The following is a 13,832-nucleotide window of genomic DNA, read 5'->3' on the forward strand; positions in this document are numbered from 1 at the left end:
CTGTTGTGGTATATCTGTGTAAAATAGCTAAAATCTGTGTGCTCTTATAGGCTTCCAGGGTGCCTTATGGGGCAACTCTGTACCTTGACGTTGTACCCATAGTACAGTGGGGTGTTTGCATTCTTCATTCTCCTTCAGTAGGAAGTCTCATGCCTCTTCCATATCAGGCTAATAGGAAAGCCTGGTTGTTAGGTTCCCCCCAGTCTCTAGTGAAACAGCTGTGGGGAAAAGATAGCACCAAGGATTTTCTGGGCCCTTCTCATGTGGAATCTGTTGTGTCACTGTTCAAAAATATCACCAGCTTGATGCCTGCCAACTAGATTGTACTAGTGGGACAACAAGTAGTATTTAGCAATCACGGATGACATATCAGAGGTGAAACCGAGCAGTGTTCTCTGCCATTGTGTAACAGTCTGTCGTCTTGGTTTTGGTAGTTTCTTAATTTAGTGGGTGTTTGTAGGTGGAAGTCTACCCGTGTGCTGTATCTATTGTGCAACAGATGTCTTCCTCTGAGATATCCTCCATGATGCTTTCTTTTTTTTCCAGATTGTCCCCAGCCACCACAGCCTGAGAATGGAGGCTATAAATGCCACCCTAGCCCCTGCAACAACCCGCTGACTTCAGGCAGTGTCATAGAGTATCTGTGCGTCGAAGGCTACATGCTGAAAGGAGACTATAAATACTTGACCTGCAAGAATGGAGAGTGGAACCCAGCCATGGAAGTCAGCTGCAGGCTCAGCCCAGGTGAGTGCTCCCTGACTCCAGTGGGACAGTCAGAATTGCCCTTGCATTGGCTTTTCAGGTTATCCTTAAACACCAAATCAGTGTGATGCTGAGGAAATCCGTACAGCTGCCTCTCATTGCTCCAGCAATTTCATAAATGCGGCTCACAATCACAGCTCTTTATTAAGAAGCTCTCTTCTGTAACAGGCTGTCAGATGCAGGCTCAGAGTCCCTCACACAAGGAGACAGCCCATGGAAAGGAGTATAAAGGAGGCAACTTATTACTCATGTGGAGCCTCTTGTTTTGACAGCTCTCATCCTAGAAATGGGGGAGGCCCTAACTGAAACATTTTTCCATGCTGTCTGGTTTTCCTCCTGACGGGTTTGACAGTACATCTCCCTCCATGGTATACCCGGCTGGCCACATGTGTGAGTACGTAGAGCTGATCTTCCCTGCCAACAGGTTAAGTAACTGTTGGTCTCCTGTGGCAGAGCTCGATGGTGTTGCTTTTTGCTGTACTGGCAGGAAAGGACACTGCTGACAAATGACTTCTGCTTCTCTCCAAATGGAAGTGGACAGCTTTTGTTTTGTGGGTGTCTCCCAGCTGAACAGGTATTCCTCCATCAAAGCAGGAAAGTAAAAGGTTTGCAGGAAAATGTTCATCATACAGCTTTTAGTTTGCCTACAGCTCTTCTGGTTTTGAAAACGTGCTTACTGCATAAAGGGTGAACTCCCTCCTCTCTTCAAGTTTGGCTTGTTGATAGAGTCTTACTGGTCAGTCATCCTGAGTCAGCAAGATGTACACTCCAGAATTAAGTCTTGCAGTCCATAAAGCAAAATGTGTTAACTTAATCAGAAGAAAACAGAAAAGCGCCTTCTTCAGGCTCTTTGTGGAGCTCACTGCATACCTGTGATCTCTGGAACATCCTGTCCTGTTGTCTCAGTGTCTCTGTCACAGCCACTCCAATAGCCCCTTCCTATGATGCCTAAGGAAGGGAACTGGCAGTTTACCTGGCAGCAACTAGATCCTGAAGAAGAGTCTTTTCAAATTCAGCATAAGCTTCCTTTCCATAGTGGTGCCCCTTCCCCTTGCTCCACCCAGGCTGGACAACAAAGCTGTGCTGTTGCAGGTGGTGTTCCCTGGGTGGCATTCGTGCATGGTGGTGCTTGGTCTACATCAGAGCTGAAGAGATTGTGTTGTGATGAGCAGAAATCCCTCAGATTTCTTTAGCATCCTGTAGGATGAGTGGCCTTATTGAAAATGTGGGGCCTCAAAAGTCTGACCCAGTGAAAAAGCCATTACTTTCACGGCACAGGCTTTGAAAGAGCTGGTCAGGGTCAGAGACAGTTGAGGTTTAACTAGTGGGTCTCTTTCACAGGGCTAAAAGGAGGAGGAGGTGGGAGACTCTAGAGAGAAAAGCAGTAGGTCTTAAAGTGATTGGTAAGATCCCACCTGCTCCATATAGAGTAATTTAAATCCCTGGCAGCTATCAGGTGTTTGATGTAGCTCTGAGCCAATAGTTTATTGTATGAGTTCGTGAGTATCTTGTTGGAACACAAGGTGGTGAATGTGCTGGAGCGTACCCATGTACTGATGCTGAAAGTGGAGCACCCCTATTTGCCTGCCCTCTTTCCTGTCAGCGTACTCAGTAATGTTGAAAATGGAAATCCTTACTCAACCCTATTTGCCATGAGGAAAAATGTACCAGGCATTGTTTTTTCAATGGGGAGAAGTCAAGATACTTCTGAAAAATTTCAGGAAAACAAGTTCAAAACAACTAGGCTGATAGGTTTGGCCCCAAGAGAAGATGCAAACTGGCTTTCCAGCTTACATGCTGGTTTTGGGCATAGGTTTCAGGCTGTAGGCTTGAAAACAGTGGTCCTCCAGTTTTTTTCTTCTGTTTGCATGCTCTTCTTCCCCTCATCTGTACCTGCATGTGTGTCCTGCATCCCCCTGCAGTTTGAGACCTGTGCTCCTGAAGAATGTGTTGAATGCAGCAAAAAGGAATTGAGGAATTGCATACACGGGAATGTCCTGAATGTGAAATGCATGACAAGTATTTGCCAATGGGGAGGTGAGGTTTTTTAGATCTCTACCAAAGATGTAAATTAGGGACAGAGGCAACACACATACAGACCGTCATTTGCTCTAGGGAAGTGAAAGGACTAGTGTAGTGTTCTAGGCACGATATGCAGTGCTCAGCAATAGCAGTTCCAGGCCGTTCTCTCTCTACTTCCAATTTATTCCTGTCTTGCAAGGGACCTTTAAAAGCCAAATTGGTTCCCTGTAGTCACACGGCACAGCTGAGGAAGGGTAGGAAAGAGTAGTGTGAACAGGGCACATGTATGTAACACTGGAAACAGCATCCTAAAGCAACATCTGCCATCCCTCTCTCTTCCCTGGCATGTTTGTGTGAGAGAGAAACTGAATACTTGCTGTGACTTATATATACCCAGCCAGGTGACTTCCACCCTTTCCTTTGGAAGGCTGTTCCATTAGCCAAGAAAACCCATTATTTGGAACTTTTCCTATTTTTGGCCTAAAATAGCCTGCTTATTGTGCTAGACAATTATTGACCTTGCTGGTGACATCAGGACATTTTGTAGCTTTTGCTCAGCCAGATCTATATATAACGTGACCCTTACCACCACCTATCAGTTCCCATGGCCTGCTTGCACTGCTTTTCTGTTTGTCTTGTGTTTTTTCCAAAGGACCCTCCTCGTATGTGCATGTTTTATTTTAGGTTCCCTCTACAGCTGATGGAAAGGTGTCAGCTTGAGCTCCAAACTGTCCTCTGTAAGTGATGGCTGGTGTGCCTTGACTGTATGGGAAACTTGGGCTCCTCACATGTGCACCCAAGTGTAACTCCCAAGAGCAGGCAATGTGGATGTTTATCCTTCCCTGTGTCACTGGTTGAAGGGAGTGGATCTTTTTACCTTGTGTTTTGCAGAAAAGGACTCTCCTCCAACAATTGGAGTACCCACGCTGTCCATAGTCGCCTCCACAGCAAGCTCTGTCGCCCTGATTCTGCTCTTAATTGTGCTGTTTGTTTTGCTGCAGCCAAAGCTGAAGTCATTCCATCATAGCAGGTAAGCGTGACTGGGGTCTGGAGGGGCTCAGAGGCATCCTGTTTCTTTTCAGCAGAAACCCATTAAGGTACTTGGTTTAGGCCTTCATTTTGGAGCAATGTACCTCCTTGCTTCTCTCTTTTAATCACCTCAGTGGCACCTCTGCCCCATGGTCTGAAGTGGTGGTCTGTGATACCCAGTTGCAGTCCCCATTCTAACATGCCATCTGATGAGTGGCTTCCTTGCTCTTTTTCATAGAATCACAGAAGTTTGGGTCAGAAGGGACCTTAAAGATCATCCAGTTCCAACCTCCCTGCGATGGGCAGGGACACCTTCCACCAGAACAGGTTGCTCCAAGACCCGTCCAACCTGGCCTTGAACACTGCCAGGGAGGGGACAGCCACAGCTTCTCTGGGCAACCTCTTCCAGTGCTTCACCACCCTCACAGGAAAGAATTTCTTCCTAGTAGCTAATCTAAATCTGCCCTCTTTCAGTTTGAAACCATTATCCCTCAAAACCCTTTTCCTTGGTTTTGACTGTAAAAAGTTATGATCCATACTAGCCTGGCTATAGGCCAGTCTCCTGCCTCTTCTAGCCTTGGATAGCTGCATATGTAGAGAGATGCATCTCCCCCAGCCTGTTTGTGAGATCCCATGGACATGAATTCAGGCAGTACTGCTGATTAGATACACATGCAAATCTGTCATCATTCCCTGCTGTGGGAGGAGAACCCTCCTGGCCTGGGTTTGTGGATGAGAGCAGGGACCCAGCCATAACCCTGCTGCTAGCTGTGGTCAACGAAGTCACTGTGGACTCTCTCTTCTGAACCAGCTACTCGTACTCCGTAAATAAGAGCAGAGATATGGCTGTCCAGCAGCAGGGATGTTGAGAGGTGGGGTCCTGGAGTCTGCCCTTTTCTGCAGAAGTCCAAACCAGTGGAAAAGAAAAATTCAGTCTCAGAACTGTGACTCATGAACCTAGGTGATTGGCACTGTGCCAATTTAAGAGCTGTTTGCCCTACCCTGCCAGAGGTTATCTTGCCAGCAGTAAAGGTGGCAGAACAGGCAGCACTGGGTGTTGCAGAATATAGCAGTGTAACAAGCTGAAATCAGCGGTGGTCAGAGCTCTTTTTTTCTTTTTTTTTTTCTTTTTTTTTTTTATCTGCCAGCTGTGACAGCAGAGGGCTTTGAGTCTTGATCTTTGTCAGATTTACCTATGATGGCAGGTGAGGTGGGAGGCATTGTAACCTTTTCAGTTCTTGCTGCTAAATCCATCGGGCACTGTGAATTACAGCCCCTGCTCATGTTTATGGCAATGCACAGTAGGGCTGCAGGGCTATGCTTGCTTGACCTTGTTAAACCACCATTCATGTTTCTGTCTGTTCTCCCTGAAATAAGTCAATGGTGAGCATTAGAGTTCTGCTGTGGGAGGTTACTAGAGTTCTTGGTAACAACATATATATAAAAGTAGAAATGCTCAAATTCATGTATCTCTTTCCCCCCTGCCCCCCTTCCTCCCTCTTTGTTTCTTTTTTTGAGGCGAGACCAAGGTGTGTCTGGAGATCAGGTCTCTATCATGGTGGATGGTGTCCAAGTGGCCTTGCCATCCTATGAAGAAGCAGTGTATGGCAGCACAGGGAACTGCATTCCACCCGCGGACTCCCGAGTGCAGATCGTGCTCTCAGAGGGAGCTGGGCAGAATGGAGCCAGAGAGATGCAGCAGCAGGACCAAGGGGCTCACAGTGGCTTTGAAAGAGAAGATGAAGCCCCTGGACATTCTGGACTATGTGAAGCCAGTGGTTCTCAGCGCTCTGAAACTGTACTTGTGCATCAGGCTGCTACCTCTTCCTGGGTAGCTGGCATGGCTAGCAGTAGACCTGTACACAAAGAGGTCCAAGATTCAGAAAGCAGTGACATACAGAGCCTTTTGTCACTCACTTCCTCCGAGGAATACACAGATGGTACGTGACTTGGGCAAGAAGCACTGAATGAGACCCTTGTAAGAGTAGGTTCTGCAGTTGACTACCTAGGATGAAAATGGCAAGCAGTGCCCCTATGTATGGCGGGCACCAGATGAGCTTTTGAAAAGAGGTGTCCCGGTCTCCACGGTGTGTTTCACAACTTAGATGTGCAAGCAGTATTTAATATCTTCTTCTGAAGTATGCAGTGCTGTTGGACTGGGAGCCTAGGGCAATCTGGAAGGACTGTTGTGGTTCTGCTGCACACTCTTGTTGTCTTAGCAAAGGATTTGCAGAGAAATGCCAGCCTCCAGCGTCGTAGTGCGAATGCAGTAAAATAGCTCTGTGTGTGGAAAACAAGCTGGTGGGAGCGGGAGGATATGCTTGGAATACAAACCCTTTGTGATGTTTGGGCTTCCTCATTTTTGGTAAGCAGCTTACTGCCATAGTGCACACAGTGCCACAGCCTTGGCATGCGAGAAGACCTAAAGGGGGTGTGCTTGAATTTACTGTGCAGGGCAGAGGGACAAGCCTGTTAAGCAGTCAGTGCATCTTGTGTTCTTCGCTCCTGTTCTGCCCTGAAGGAGTGGCTTTACAATGCCAGAGCTGATGTGAAGCTGCAGCTTAAGGTTGCTTCTGCAGAGACTGCTGTGTCTTGGGCAAGAAGTGTAACTGGCTTGTAGATACCTCAGGGCAGAAGTTCTGCTTTCCGTGGTGTCAAGCCCTGCAGCCTCAGTAATGCCACCCAGAACCCTTGCAGTAAGAACAGTTACAGGGATTTCTGCTAAAGGGTGGACATGGCAACAGGTCCTGTGATGGGCATTAAACCTCAAGTGTGTAAGCAGCAGAAATCTAAAAGTGAAGCTTAAAAAAGTGTAGAAATTGGAGGATGTTGCCTCTGCACTGTCTCAGTTTTACCACTGCCTGGAAACATGTATTGCCTCTAAGGCTTGTTGCATGGTAGCAGATTGCCCCTTGCAGCAGGAGACCATAAATTAGCTTGTCCTCGTGGCTCAAAGGTGAGGAAGCTGCAGCTACTGGAGGAGGTTGCATTTCTTCAAGTTAGGTATGGGCAAGTATTTCCAACCATCCCTGTCGCAATAAGAAACATGTCTTGGACGTTTTGAGGAACTAAAAGATTGATGAGGTCATGGGAAAGAAGGAAACTGTCATTCTTAAGGGACGTTATTACCTTCACCTAAACAACATTGGTGAGGCTTTACTGGGAATACTGTATCTTCTTGTGGGACTCCCAGTTCAAGAGAGATGTGGAGAAACTGGACAGGCTCTGTTGGAGGCCTGCCAAGATAGCCAGGGGCTTGTGGGGAGTCACTGAGGGAGCTGGACTTCTTTAATCCGGTCAAGAAGCACCTGAGGGCCAAGCCAACAATTGACTAGAATTAATTTACAGGGGGTTGAAAAGACTATGGAGCCAAACTCTTCTCAGCCAGGTGATATAACATGGGGCAGTGGCCACAAGCTGTGACTGGACAGATTCAAAGTGGGCATTAGGAAAATATTTTGCACTGGGAGGGTAGTGCAGGAACAGATGGGCACCCAGAGAGGTGATGGAGTCTCTGTCCTTGGAGATTTTCAAGGCTGGAGCTGGCGATGGTCCTGTTCACAGGGGCAGGTTGCAGCAGAGTCCTCCAGAGGTCCCTGCTGCTGTGCTGTGATGACAGGAAGACCACTGCATTATCACGTTATGGAAGTGGGAGCCTGTCTTGCTTTCAACAGTAGTTTTTCTGGTGTGTGTTGAACTGCAGAAGTTTGACTACTTTTTCTTTTTCTCTCCCCGCCATCCAGATATTCCCCTATTGAAGGAAGCATGAGGCCTCTTGAATTTGTCTAGCCTTCTCCCTCTTCGATTTCTTCCTCCTCGCCTCTCCCTGCCTTCAGGACAGAAGCACTCTGTGCAGCCTTCCCCGTCCTCGCGAGCTGTGCCCTGGATACCTCCAAGCAGAGACGCCCTCAGCTGAAGACCCAAAGGATGTTGCCAGGTTGCCTCCTGGATGCACCAGTGGAGTTGGTGCAGCGCTGGCTTCCCCATTCCATCAGCATCAGGGGCTCAAGGAACAGAGTGGATTTGAGCTCTCCTCTCCTCTTCCCCAGCCAGATGTTTAACAGCAGTCTCTGAAGAGCTGCTCTTTTCTCGTGCCTTTCTCCTCCTCACACTGGCTTGTTGCAGCTTATCAGCCTCTAGCCCTGCTGCTGCCCAGAGAGCAGGGGCTAAAACCGCTTGCTCACTGGGTGCAGACACAGTTTATATATATGTTATACAGGCTCTTCTTCCAGCATCTTTTTTGTGATAGGGCAGGACAAAATGCCTGGCTGGGACTGAAGCTGGGCTTGGGAGGCATCCCAGCTAAGGGGCAGCTTGTGATGTTTAGAAGCGCCTCAGATGAGACTGGCTGTGTGACAACTTAGCTGTGCAATAACAGTTCGTTGAGAACTGCTAGAGCTCTGAAGTCTGAGAGGTCCAACATGTAAGAATGCCCTCCACCTCTGTCTAACCATCAGGAGTCCGTTCCCAAAAGTCACTTTTGTCTCTTCCTTCGTTATATACCCTTGCAGCCCACTTGATTATGCTGTGTTTCTAGAAGTGGGGACTGGGACTGTACTGCCAAGAAAACAACCCTTTCAGCTTTGGTCTGGTGCCAGAGCAGTTCCTGGTGTTAGGCTGTAGAAGAGCCTTGGAGAATGGCCAGTGGTTAGCAGGGTCCAGAAAGCGTGGAGGATGTGACTTGGAGTTAACCAGCCCTGTGTTAGCCATGAGTTAGCCCCATTCACTGAGGCATCAAGACTGGAACCACATTTGTGGCCCTGCTCTCCTGAATAAGCTGTGTGTCTCGAAGCTTTTTCAGTTAAGGTGATCCTGCACTAAAGCTCGGGCTCCTTCAGGCAGATGTAACACTTCTGGGATGTAGCCTGGAAGCAGTTTGGGTGTCTGAAAATGTCAAGATTAAAAATGCCTGTAGGTAGTGAATGCCTAGTGCCACTGGTGCAATCCCGAATTTTCCAGCCACACTAGGTACCTTGGTACTTCAATCCAGGGTAGCTGCCATCTCAGAGGCCAGTGTGTCTTCCTAGCTTCATACAGCGGGAGTCTGCTCTTACATCCTAGTGGGCTTCGGTGGGCCCACAGAGAAGGGCTTCTTCCTTGTGGCTGGGGGTAAGCAGTGTTTATAATGTCTCTCCTAAATACAATGCAGTTGCCTGTTGCTGTGAGGGAAGGTTGGCTATGTTGACAGCAGTGCCAGAGGACACCATAGCTTATTCCTGAACCTAAGTTTGAAGGTTGTTTTGAGTTCTGGTAGCAAGGAAAAGAAAATCCAAAAATATGTATACCTCTGCCCCCCACAGTTGTCTACAGCAGGTTGGAATGCCCTGGTTGCTGTTAACAGGACTCTGTTTTTGCAGGAAGCTGCGTTCGTCTGGGGTAGGCGATCCAATCACAAAAGCATTGCGGTGGTCCTAAGGTTGTTCACCAGGGAGGTCTGGACACTTCTGTGGGATTGGTTTCAGCCAGAAGAGTCGGCTTCTTACATGCATGTACCTTGTCATAACTGTCTCGAAGTAACCAGGGAAGCGTTTGCCCTGTGAGAAGCTGCTGAATTTTCATTTGAGTTGAAAGAGCAAAATGTCATGGCCTTACACATCGTGTGGTAATGTACAGGCCAGTGTACAGGGATGCTGTCTTTGCTGCTTTGCTTTTGGTTTATGTTCCTTGCCATCCTCATCCTTGTTGCTCCAGGAACATACTGTTGCAGCACTCGGTAAAAGTGACACGACACCTTTACATACAAAATCACTGTGGCTTGGCTCCAGTTCCTGGAAATGGGGATTTGCCATAGTATCCAGCCATGTACCCACTGCTCCCGATTAGCTGTTAAGTGCCAGGACACCTAGGACAGCATGTGCCTGTGGATGGAAGAATCCTATTTTCCCTATCCTTGTTTTAGAGGGATGTTACTAATTTTAAAATACTGTATTTAAAACTTCCTTCCCTATTGCTCCTGTTACCTTGCATTAACACAAGGATCTGATAAATCCCATTTTGGAGGTTTGGGTATTTTTTGTTCAGTTTCGATGGTGAAAATCCCACATCATTTTACAGTGGGCTGCAGTGTCTCAGCTTCAAGCACTGTAGAGGGCAAATGTTGTTTACACATCTACTATTGGAATTTTAGAAAATAAGCATGAGAACGTTTGTATTTAGTTTTTAACTCCTACCTTGGAAATGGTCTAAGCTTGAGCAAATTGTCTCATTCACTGGTTTATCAGGGTAGATGGAGGGATTGAACGAGTATAGTGGTTAAGGGAGTATGGAGGGAAGAATACGTGATTTCTTCCCTGCTACCTGACCAGCTCAGAGCAGGAGGAGTTGGTCTCTATGCACTTAAGGTCCCCTCTGCTCATCAAACTGACCCTCGGCAATCAAGATGTGGAAGTCAGGTACATGCTGCCTTCCTGCAAGGGACAGTGCTTTAACTCCCTGTTGGCACCGGGTTGGTGGGAGAATCCCACGATGAAGCTGGAAGCTGATCACAAGGCCTGACGTTGCCCAGGACAAGCTCCTGCTCCGCCAGCAGAGAGCACATACTGTGTGGCCCTGCCTCATCTCTGGTATTGTAAAGCAAGCAGCTGCCAGTTTGGGAGAGACAATTCCATTTGGTGGGGAAGAGAAGGAAGCAAGCTGCACAGAAGAGTGCTTTAATTTCGTTTCATTTATAGAATTGTGAGAAACGGCTTTACTAGGGAGAGGGGGAAATGCAGAGGTAGAAGGAAATACGCAAGTGTAGACCCTGTGATCAGGCATAAACGGGTGGCTTCTGTTGGCTTGCTGAGGGTAAACCAGCAGCTCCCAGGAGGCTGGTCTCTGCTGTGCTGGCTGGTAACCCCAGCTGATGCTTCCAGCACTTGCAGAAGAGCCTGTCCCCTGCACCAACACTTGTGGGAACAGGCCCCAAGGACATGGAAAACAGTTGGAGGGCATCCCATTCCTCTTGTCCTCAGCTTTAGAGTTCATTTTCATGTAAAATGAGGTAGAATAGCTGGGGAGGAACCTGAGAGATGTCTCCTTGACAACTTGTTTTTCAAGGGGGGGTGGAGCAAGGCCTTACTTTACTGATTATCAAGTGTTGTTACTCATTCATGTTTGTTTTCATTCTGTGGAGGCTGAAGGATTGGAAAGTCTTTTGGGCAGAGATTTAGGAGAAACTAAATTGCACGGTCCCGTCTTTCCTTAGGGGAGCAAGGGCTGAGGCTCAAAGATCGCTCAGTCGTGAGCTCTGCTCTGTCTCAGGAGCGCTCCTTACCTCTGAGCAAAGCTGGTGTCCTCTTTGGCTGCTGCCATAAGCAGATGCAGCCTGGATCTCAGCGTGGTGGGTGGGGGAGCACAGGGGCTCAGCCTTGCAAGATGTAACACAGTAAATTATTTTTTTCTTTCCTTTTTTTTTCTTCTGATGGGGCCTCAGCCTCCTTACCTTTTTTCCCACCTATGTCTGGCAAAAGAGTTCAAAGGGAGGCATTTTTTCTCATTTAACACTTCCAACATAATCATCTCGTGATCTGTCATACATGCCGGATCCTGTGATATTCAAGAACATTAAAATTATCTAATTACATTGGAAAAATAAAAAATAGCACTTGTTTTAAATTTTTCTGTTATATTTGGAGTCTGATAGGTTAAAATAAAGGGAATTTCAGAAGTTCAGAATATTATGTGCAATAGAGAAACCTCTTTGCTCCCTTTCAGTTGCATAGTTTTTGGTTGGTTTTTTTTTTTAAAATAAATAAAATGCAACCTACTGCAGTGTTTACAGCCCAGGTGTTGTAGAACTGGACCAGCCTGAGAGAACCAAAAAGTGAAGTTGCCAGTAACCCTTGGAGAAGCGGATCCCGCAGGATCTGCATCATGAAGCTCAGCTCAAACGATGAGCCAGCTTGGATTGCGTCGAAGCCTCCTGCCACCCTGAAAGGGGGTTGGCAGCATTGGCGAGAGAGGTGGTTTGGTGCATTCTGGTTTTGAATGGCTTGCGTTTCCCTGTCATTAACTGCAGAAGAGGTAAAAAATTAAGTTGGGAGGGGCGATATGCCACAGCATGTGAGCCTGTGGAGTTGTTGCTGAGTTAAAACTTCGTGAGTTTGGGAGGGAGAAGAGCTTAATGCATTTTTATCCTTTTTCTTAATCACCAGGGAACTTGCTGTGTAGAATGCTTCCTTGTTCACCCCTTGGGCATCTCCCCTGAAGTTTCTCCTTAGCCTTTCAGCTCTGGCGTGGTGAATTGTTTAATGCATCTGGAGTCTTTGCTTGGCCTTGCAGCACATGGAGAAGTCGGGTGTGTTAGGAAGAAATCAATTCCGTGTGTTTTGGGAGGAAACATCCTAGGATGCTCCCAGAGGTGGATGACTTGGGTTAATACTGAGGAGTGGGGCTGAGAGCGTAACAGGCTCAGCCATTGGAAATAATCTGGGATGGTTAAGTCATTTGGAACACAGAAAAGGGAACACAAGGAGGGGGGTAAGGAAGAGCTGTGACTGAAAACAGAGGTGTTCTGCAGCCTAATGAGCTAATGTGTTCATGACCGGGTTGTGAGGAAGCTTTTGCTTTATTGAGTTGATTTAGCAGACACCAGCAGGCTTGCTCTATAAAAAAGGTTGACATAAACTGGTTGGACACACTTGAGACTTCCTTGCTGACCTTTTTAGAACATATTTGCAAAACCTGGTTTTACTGTTCTGATAGCAGTTGTTTAAAAAACAAAAACAAAACCCCTGCCTTATTACTCTATCCAGACAACTAAGTAAATCACTTTCTGGTTTCTGTACATAAATGCAATAAATCCCATCCGTTTTGCACATCCTGCCTCACCTCGTCCTCGCCCTTCAGTCCTTACCAGGGAACTGCAGACTGAACTTGCTCTTTGTGAAAACCTTTGTTTGCAGAAGAACTTCATTAGAAAACATTTATTCTCTAGGATGCGCTTTGAAAATGCAGAGGTTTCATAGAGCAGGCTTTGTTTTAAAGTGTATTTTTATACAGGAAATAAGACTTTTTCCAGTCCTTCCTCCCCTCCTCCTGTCCTTCCGCACCAGGACAGAGCCTGCCACTTCCCACACCTCTCTGCAGGGCGCTGTGTTCAGCACTGCTTCCAAACTTGACCCTCTGCAGATGGTGTGTGCATGTATGTACCCACCAGAACGGGTTCTGCTGATGCTCTGCATAGGCCTTCCGTAAGCTGTGCTTTTGCATCTGTCCTCCAGCGAGCAGGGACAGGAGCAAAGAGTTGTGCTGGAAAATGCTTTAGTTCCGATTCTCAAGTTTGCTTCCTTCCAAAGGAAAACAAGGTGAAGGTGTCTGTGAAGCAGATGTCCTGTGATGCAGTGGGTAGACTGCTGGTAGTTGCTGATGCAAATGCAAGGAGAGCTTGATTGCCTTTGTGCATTAATATTTTCTTCTTTCCCGTATGTGTTTTCTTTTTATCTGAATTGCACCACTATGGAATTATTTGCAGAATGGTACTCATATATGTGGGATTTAAAAACAAAACCATAATTGATGCTGTGCAGGATGTCACTCAATTTGGTTTATTTTGCTTTATTTTATATATATTTTCTGGTATCCTGTACATTGCAGTGGGTGTGAAGATAGTATTTTAATATTTGTACAAAGTTTAATTTAATTGTTCTATGTATATAACTGCATTTCTAAATTAAAAAAATTCTTTTGAAGTGAAGCTATAATCTCTTGTGTATTTTTAACTGCTTGGGCCTTGTGGAGTGGAAATCTAGGAGATCGTTAGTGAATACGTTGCAGCAGCGCAGTGCCTCCCACGTAAAGATCAGGGCGAAGCTAAAGCTAGGGGGATGCTCAGGTGGCTTGGAGAAGGAGGTACAGAGTTGGTGTGGCCTTAGAAGCATTATCTGTTTCCAAAATACCCTCCACTCTCAGAAGGTGTGTGTCCACCCTCGGTGTGCCTGCATATAAATGCCTGAGCAATTGGGCCAGGTTGGCTCGAGGGCCATTCTGGGAGGGCTGCGATCACTCGAGTGCCACCTGGACCTGTTGTCTTGTCTTGG

General features: G+C 46.9%; 1 protein-coding gene across 1 annotated transcript in view; it reads left to right on the forward strand.

Annotated features, from left to right (window-relative positions):
- The window catches only part of SUSD6 (sushi domain containing 6), an 80,143-nt gene extending 66,654 nt beyond the window's left edge, over positions 1-13,489 (forward strand). Inside the window, exons 4-7 of the mRNA XM_086462825.1 lie at positions 547-744; positions 3,676-3,814; positions 5,332-5,753; positions 7,557-13,489. Coding sequence (XP_086318951.1) covers positions 547-744; positions 3,676-3,814; positions 5,332-5,753; positions 7,557-7,582 — 785 coding nt within the window. The 3' untranslated portion in view covers positions 7,583-13,489. The remainder of the gene's footprint in view (positions 1-546; positions 745-3,675; positions 3,815-5,331; positions 5,754-7,556) is intronic.
- The last annotated feature ends 343 nt before the right edge of the window (positions 13,490-13,832 follow it).

This window comes from Leptosomus discolor, chromosome 3, assembly GCF_034619465.1.
Source record: "Leptosomus discolor isolate bLepDis1 chromosome 3, bLepDis1.hap2, whole genome shotgun sequence".
NCBI classification, from domain to species: domain Eukaryota; kingdom Metazoa; phylum Chordata; class Aves; order Leptosomiformes; family Leptosomidae; genus Leptosomus; species Leptosomus discolor.